Raw genomic sequence first — 7096 nt, 5'->3', positions numbered from 1 at the left:
TTGTGCTTGTGGGGGATCCTGGCGTTCTCAAGCTGTGTGATCAAGGCGTCTGTTCGGGTTCTTGCACCCCCGTCGATGCGATAATACCTTGATTTGAGGTTATATATCTCTTGCCGCGAAACATAACTGACGCGCTTCTCCTTCTTTGCCAAGCTTTGGATTTGACCCATGATCCGACCGGAATTGATACCAGAATCGAAACCAGCCACAATCAGATCTTTCTCGGCTTGCGTCGGTTTGCGATGGGCGTGATGCCCTCTGGCGGATCGATCCGGCGGATGATTGTGCGTCAAAACCTTCCCTGCAAGTCGCCAAGAGTCTTGACCTTTGGTACACGACGCATTGACTTGAAATAGACACCCCCTCTTCTTGGAGTATGTCTGTTTGACACGTATGTTACCATGAGCTGCTTGGTAGTCGTGTTTTTGTCTGTATGTCCCACTGTAGACACACTTGAGATGGACGAGGTATAGACGACCATCGGGATCCTTCTTGCTTCGGGCTTTGCTGACAGCAAAGCCCTGTTGCCGGCCGACATTGTTCACAGCATCCACTGCTGCATCGAGAGTATCATAGAGGTCGAACTGAGGGAGGTTTACCACCCATTCTTCCGTCTGAACTTGCGTTTGAACTGTAGCAAGGGGACTGGGAGGAGGGGAAAGAAGTCGGGGGGGCGTTTCGGATCGATCCGACGCGGATGTTGAGACGATCACCTCGTCTGGATCGGACCGACAATCCGGCAAGGCTGGAAAGACCCCTCGCTTGTTCTCCAGCGTAACAGGAGTAAGGAGACTAGCCAAGTCGTCATCTTCGGTGTTGTTTGCTGTGTGCCAGTGAGTAGCTGGCGGAATAGGGACGTCTAACTCGGGATCATCATCTGCTAACTCGTCCACCGGATCGATCCGGTGGCTTTGATCGAAGTCGAGTTGAATGTGTCTAGCTAAATTGTATAGATCCACCCGTTCTTCCCAAAGATGCTGATCTCGGGAGGTATTCAGAGTATCTTGAACGATAGGTGATGCGAAGAATTGATCCATGGTAACAGTGTGTAGATATCGCGAGAAGCACAAGTCCGTTTGCCTGGACCTAACCCCTATCCCGAAGCAGTAATACCTATGTACAAGCTATTGCAGCCGGTGCCAGGAACAGAGTGACGGACGGGAGGCTTGCTCAATGGGGGTTTTCTAAAGGTGATACTACTAGTGAACCCTATGGTGTGTTTCTAAGATTCTATGGTGTGTCCGGAATACCTCCCCCGCCGTCACCGAAGTCGTCTTGAATATGACATGCGATGCTTATTCCTGATCTTTGCTCAAAGGCGATGCTTTTACAACCCGTGGTACTTTCCATCTACCCGCCAACAAGTTGCCCCGCAGGACCAGAAGATCCCTGGCCATCCCGATCCCATCCCAACCGACGCTAATCTTGCTACCTGCAACCTCGTGCCAGTCTATCGGGACCTCTGCGACGGGGATGCCGACGAGTGAAGCGAGCAGCAAGAGCTCGACGTCGAAAGACCAGCGATGGAGATGCATCGTCGGGAACAAGACACGGGCTGTTTCCCGTGTGAAGAGCTGCGTACAGGCGTTTAAGACATCAGCCCAAAAGGGACGCAAATACAAGGGAGATCGCCATCTGCTCACCTTGAAACCGCACTGCGTATCGCGAATCCCGCTCACGCCCATCGTCCTTACGAAGACGTGAAAACCGTGCATCAGCAAGTTTCTTACAAAGCTCCGCTGCAAGTTGTTACGTGGATCCCACCGTCAGCGTAATAATTCCATACGTTTTCTGAGTCCCGAGATGACCCACCTGTACGACCGCCTGACTCTTCTCAAGATGAGCCCGGCTCCCAGCGACCATCGCATGCCCGACCAAATCCCCCTTTAAAGACTGTTTGCCGAAGACACCGTCCATGGATCTTCTCCTAGCGTGTCCGTTCGGGCCTTTAACGGACGAAGCGCTCGCGTCGAGCAGGGCGTCCATGGCGAGTTGTAGCGAGGTGAGGTCGGAGAAACGGGATGCACCGTCGGCATCGGCAAAGAGGATCCGTCGACCTCGAGCGAAGAGGACTCCCTGCGACCATTCGAAGAGACACGTCAGTCTGAGACGTGATGTGGCAAAGAAATCTGGCGTGACCGCTTACATGCCGCACGGCTCCTCCCTTTCCACGGTTTCGTTCCAGCTTGATTACTCGCATGTCCACCTCGGGCCAGTTTCGCTTCTCATCCGTGGCGGCTCTCCTAGCTTGTAACTTCTTCTCCCATCGGCTCGCTAGGTCGATAGCTATCCTGGCCGTATCGTCCCTTGATCCATCGTCGACCACGACGAGCTCGACTCCATCCTCGTACCAACTCGGGTCAAGGCCGGAACCTCGCTTGAGCTCAGGCTCGAATACCGCATCCGTCAGGTAGGCCATGGCTTCGTCGACCATGATTCCGAGTCGTTCCCGTTCATTGTACGCAGGAACGATAATGCTGAGACCGAAAGTTGGGGATTCCGAAAGCGGCGATAGAGGCAGAGGTTTCTCGGGATTCTTGGCAGAGTAGTAGAACGTCTCGGCTGTCGATCGAGGAAGCGTGGTGGGAGTAAAGACGATGAGAGCCAGGTAGGCCTGGTCACACGACAAAGTAGGTTTACATAGTGAGCAGGGCACATTAGCTGACAATTCGTTGACGACTCACCGCTGCGAGACCAGCTAGTACAAGCAGGGTCGTGAGGAAGAGGATAGTCGTCCAGCTCAACATCGCTTCAACCGCAGAAGGGGTGAGGGTATATTGATCACGTCACAGTCGAAGAGGAGATGCAGAATATCTATAGCTCCATGTTGATGATGTAGGCGGCGAGATTGAAGAAAAGGATATGATAATAAGAACACACGAATGCAGGATACACAAGACGAGGTTGTGAAAGGGAAGCTTCGGCCAGCAGCCCGGCTGCGGTCCCGCGCCCGCGCGACACGTTCCCCATTTGAATTGGCGTTTCACGCCGAGAACTTGCGATTATCGAGGGCAAAGTTCAAGGCCTCCAGAGTTTGCAGCCAGGTTCTCGTTCTGTTCTCCCGAGAATAGAATTGGGCAAACATTGGTGCGACCGCTGGGCAAATTGTAGATTCTTTGCTGCAGACAATTTCAAGGCTTCTCGAGAGCTAGTGGTGATCTCGCGGAAGCTCACGACACGGGTTGGAGAGATCTAGATACCAGATATCGGGGCAGCGACTTCATTGACAAAAAGTCTCAAACCTTGTACGGACTGTTCGGGGAGACAGGCAAGCTGCCGTCTGGCTTTGACGAGGACGAGGACCCTGTTCAACTTCTCGTGACTGCTTGTTCAGAACTGGCTGCAGTGACGAAAATCATATGCATACGCGTCTATCATAGTCGTAAGATAAAGCAAAACCACGAGCCACGGAAAGGCCACGTCGCAAAGCACTTTCCGGGTCCTACTGACCTATCGATCTCGTGTATCCGCACGTAAAGCAGTCTATTCTATATATCCTCCTCGCATCGGCAGTTCAGTCGCAGTCGCTTCCAAATCCAGTCCGCGTCACAGTCCATTGTCGTATCGTTAATCTTCGTATGTCCATCGGTTCGCCGCAACCTCGCCTCCAATACCAATCCGTCCTAGGCGGCGGCGTTCTCATCCTGGCTGATCCGCAGATCGAATGGATCAGGCAACCCCGCCGTATCGACCTTGACGACGGTCAAAGCCCGCCCTTCCTTCTCATCCGCGCGGACGATCTCGAAATCGAGCTTGACGTCCTCGCTTGAGCCCCCAACTGCGCCAGTGCGATGGATGATGCTGAGCGTCTCCTCGAGATCCGTCAACAGCGTGATCCTCCCGGTCTTGCCGCTGACGAGCTTCATGTAGCCAGGTTCCTTGACGAGCCTGGTTCGGGTCCTAGTAATAACCTTGTAGACGGGTGGTTGGGCCGGTCGGATCGGGGCAATGTCTTGCGGCGCAATGGAAGGCTTGTTTATGGGTGGCGCTTCAGGCAAATCCAAGAGGCTGACAGGCTGTTGTTCTGGGGTACGAGTTTCGTCCTCGTCAGCCCTATGGACCGGGGTTGAAACAACCTCTTCCTGTTCCTCCTCCTCGTGATCGCTAGAGCCGGCGCTACGATTCTATGATATCCGAAGAACACAGTTTTCAGTCTTTTTGACCTTGTCTACCCGGGAAACATACAACCGCACTCACCTTGCCCAATAACGGCGTCTCCTCGTCGACCTCCTCTGGCTCCGTGATCCTGGCCCCCTCTCCACCATCTCCTTCCTTCTCGATCTGATTGCCCTTGAACCTAACCACGATCCATCTGAAGAATCCTCCCAAGGTCCGCATCCATAGGTTACGAAGCATGATCGCGATCCAGCTGAACGGTTTGAAGTCGGGATCAGGGTTTCGCTTCGTGACGGGGAGGTCTTGGTCAGCGACCAGGTCGTCCGATGTGGCCGGAGCGGGTTGAGCCTTGTCGAAAGTCGAGGTCTCGCTCTCGTCCGTATCGGTATTAGTATCAGCGGCGGCTTTAGCTCGACTCGTCGATGCATGATCGTCTTTGCCGTCTTCCGCCTCAACCCCATCGACCTCCTCGTGGTCATCCTCGACCTCGTGCAGATCGACCGTTCTGGGGCTCAATAGCCCTTCCTCCTCCATCTTGCCCTTGACGCCCTCCTCGCCGACGTCTGCGCTCACCGACGCCGAAGCTGACCTGGACCTCGGCATGGACCGGTCAGACGAACCCAAGGTCGCCCATGTAGATCCGTCTTGCGACATGGTAACCAACCCGTTCGCCCCTGCGCCAGCACCGTCCTCATTATCGTCATCTTCCTGATCGAAAGGAACGAGGACGACCTCTTCGAAATCCTCTTCTTCCTCCCTCTCTACCGACGGTACCCATTCCAACCCGGAGACTGGCTCGACACAGCCCAAAACCTCCGGTCGAACCTTTTCCTTGTTGTCAATGTTGTGGTCCCCGAAAGGGTGCATCACTACCCGTTCCATGACCGACAGCGCCGTCAAGCTATGCTCGTCTTGTGCGAGCTCGAGCACGATTTCCGTCTTGTTCTCAGACACAGAGGTGGAACCAGGGAGGAAGACCGACCGCCTGCTCTTTCGATCCCACAGAGCCGTCTTCCTACTTTTGCCTCTTCCCTGCTCGATGCCAAGGGAAGCCGAATCCACCTTGACCCTGTGTACCTTCCCCTCGACTTCGGTTATAGCGGGCATACGGGAAAAGACGTACACCTTCCCCGCTCCCGCTGCCAGAGATGATCCCTCGTTCTCATCGTCTTTCTCAAGCCCGAAGACCAAGACTTCTTGCCCGTGGACCGTGCCCTGGCCTTTGTAGACCACGTACGGCGAAACATCATCTTTAACCGAACTGGTTCCTATCTGGGAAAGGGGAACTATCCGATACTCTCCCTCGCTATCATGGGTGATATCAAACGTTTGCCCTTGCGTCCTGGGCAAAAGAAGTACCGACTCCCTGGCTTGTCCTTGCTTCGATCCAGCTTCGAACGGGGAGAACTTGTAGAATCCCGTATCGGTAGCACGAGGCTCTTCTTGGTAAAGGACAGCCAGCGAGTATGCCGTTCCGGAGTCTTGGTCGGCCTGGCTCGGCCGTTCGACAGAGGATCGGGGGATGGCTGCGATGGTACTGTATCGACACCGAATCGTCAATCGAAAATTGCAAAGAACAACACAAACGGGGGACGATCAGGGCAAGGGACAGCGAGAACAAGAAGAAAGACGTGACGGCTGATGTCAACGAACCTGACCCTCTTTGCGTGCCACCCATGACGAACCACAACAGAAGAGAGAAAGCACAGAGGAATCGACACGGGTAACTCACCCTTCCTGCAAGATCCCCCATCCTTTCCACCCATTCCAGACGTCCGTCTCGGCACCGTCGTCATCACCTCCGAGCTGAAACTTGACGGTCCCGTTCGCCCCCAGCCCGCCCAACCACCAGATCTTGCCGTCCGGGTAGACGATACGGAAGGTGTATTCGAAATTCAGGTCAGATTCCGAAGTGCAGTGAGGGTAGGGGAGGGAGATGCGGGCGACGAGGTTGTTCGTGGTATCGACTTGAATTTGAGACGAGGTCGAATCGGTGCGGGAAGGGTCGAGAGGAAGAGCAAGGGTAGGTAGTTGAAAGACCTGGACGTCTCCATCCCGTTCGTCCGGGTTCACGGTTCCGTCTCCTTCCTCGACACCAACATCCTCGCCCTCAAACTTGACGGCCCTCCATCCACCCTCGACCCTCTTGCCCTCCTGATCCGGTGCATCGGTCCACACTTCCACCCGGTCCCCAGGTTGAAGCTTTCGGTCGACGTCCCGTGCTCGAAATTGAACGTCGATGGTTCTGATATGGAATGACGAGTTGGATGATGAGAGGTGGATGACGAGGTGTTCCCCGATAGGCGGGGTGAAGACGACCATCACGCCGATTGCTATCTGCCCGTGTCGAGTGATTCGGGCTGGATTTGCTGGTCGGCCGACTCGTTCGCTACCTGTAAGTTTCGATCAAACCGGGATCGCGTGGTGAATAATATGTTATATGGTCCAGGACCTGCTCTACGGGATGACGACGACGACGATGACGATGAAGGAGAACAATCAAAGTCGCGAGTCGAGAGGATGAAACGTTATGGGACGATGGCGAGGTTTGCACAACGAACAATCAACCCAAAGGCGGGGACTGAGAGCGGGAATCTCCGATAACCCAAGATCACATCGGAAGCAAAACGTCTCGCCGCTGCTTCCCACGCTCTCGCCCGAGATCTGAAACGCGGATCCGATCAATCGCATTGTCCTCTTGGCGCCGTTTGCCCTCCTCGGCTCGGGCGCTACCAAAACTAGCTCGGATCAGCCTCCGACGCTGTGCCCCAGCGCAAGAAGGAGGGGAACTGCGGGAACAAATGTGTGACGTCACAAACCGATCGTTCTCTTGTTGTGTTTAATGACATTCTCGCCATCACGCTGCTTTCCCTTGTTTGTCCCACCGCCCGATCAACGTTCCGACGATCTGGGTAAGGAAAACGGTCGCTGACGCTGGGGTATATATAGCGAGACCGAACTCGCCACACCCGTCTTCTTG

At 54.7% G+C, this 7096-nt stretch overlaps 2 protein-coding genes across 2 annotated transcripts; both read right to left on the bottom strand.

Annotated features, from left to right (window-relative positions):
* Nucleotides 1-1038: 1038 nt before the first annotated feature.
* Nucleotides 1039-2451, bottom strand: HD553DRAFT_315985 (nucleotide-diphospho-sugar transferase). Its single transcript, XM_046180556.1, has 4 exons — nucleotides 2147-2451; nucleotides 1813-2076; nucleotides 1644-1739; nucleotides 1039-1574 (listed from the first exon to the last, which is right to left on the bottom strand). The coding sequence occupies exons 1-4, from the start codon at nucleotides 2432-2434 to the stop codon at nucleotides 1296-1298; spliced, it is 927 nt and encodes a 308-aa protein (XP_046034501.1). The 5' UTR covers nucleotides 2435-2451; the 3' UTR covers nucleotides 1039-1295.
* An 894-nt stretch (nucleotides 2452-3345) lies between these two features.
* HD553DRAFT_315968 (uncharacterized protein) lies at nucleotides 3346-6665 on the bottom strand. Its single transcript, XM_046180555.1, has 3 exons — nucleotides 5849-6665; nucleotides 4198-5653; nucleotides 3346-4124 (listed from the first exon to the last, which is right to left on the bottom strand). The coding sequence occupies exons 1-3, from the start codon at nucleotides 6436-6438 to the stop codon at nucleotides 3624-3626; spliced, it is 2547 nt and encodes an 848-aa protein (XP_046034500.1). The 5' UTR covers nucleotides 6439-6665; the 3' UTR covers nucleotides 3346-3623.
* Nucleotides 6666-7096: the final 431 nt, after the last annotated feature.

The sequence above is a fragment of the Filobasidium floriforme genome, assembly GCF_021052385.1.
Source record: "Filobasidium floriforme strain CBS 6241 chromosome Unknown HD553scaffold_19, whole genome shotgun sequence".
NCBI lineage: Eukaryota > Fungi > Basidiomycota > Tremellomycetes > Filobasidiales > Filobasidiaceae > Filobasidium > Filobasidium floriforme.
Note: the sequence above shows the minus strand (reverse complement) of the source record. Positions and strands in the feature narration are given on the sequence as shown.

Bases quoted from the DNA above. Each gene is read 5' to 3' on its own strand.
- HD553DRAFT_315985 (XM_046180556.1), bottom strand. From the start codon at position 2,434: ATGGTCGACGAAGCCATGGCCTACCTGACGGATGCGGTATTCGAGCCT. The intron at 2,077-2,146 runs GTAAGCGGTCAC...GAATGGTCGCAG, and splicing joins AGGGAGGAGCCGTGCGGCAT to GGAGTCCTCTTCGCTCGAGG. The intron at 1,740-1,812 runs GTGGGTCATCTC...AACAACTTGCAG, and splicing joins AGAGTCAGGCGGTCGTACAG to CGGAGCTTTGTAAGAAACTT.
- HD553DRAFT_315968 (XM_046180555.1), bottom strand. From the start codon at position 6,438: ATGGTCGTCTTCACCCCGCCTATCGGGGAACACCTCGTCATCCACCTC. The intron at 5,654-5,848 runs GTGAGTTACCCG...GTGTCGATACAG, and splicing joins TGGGGGATCTTGCAGGAAGG to TACCATCGCAGCCATCCCCC. The intron at 4,125-4,197 runs GTGAGTGCGGTT...CGGATATCATAG, and splicing joins AGACGCCGTTATTGGGCAAG to AATCGTAGCGCCGGCTCTAG.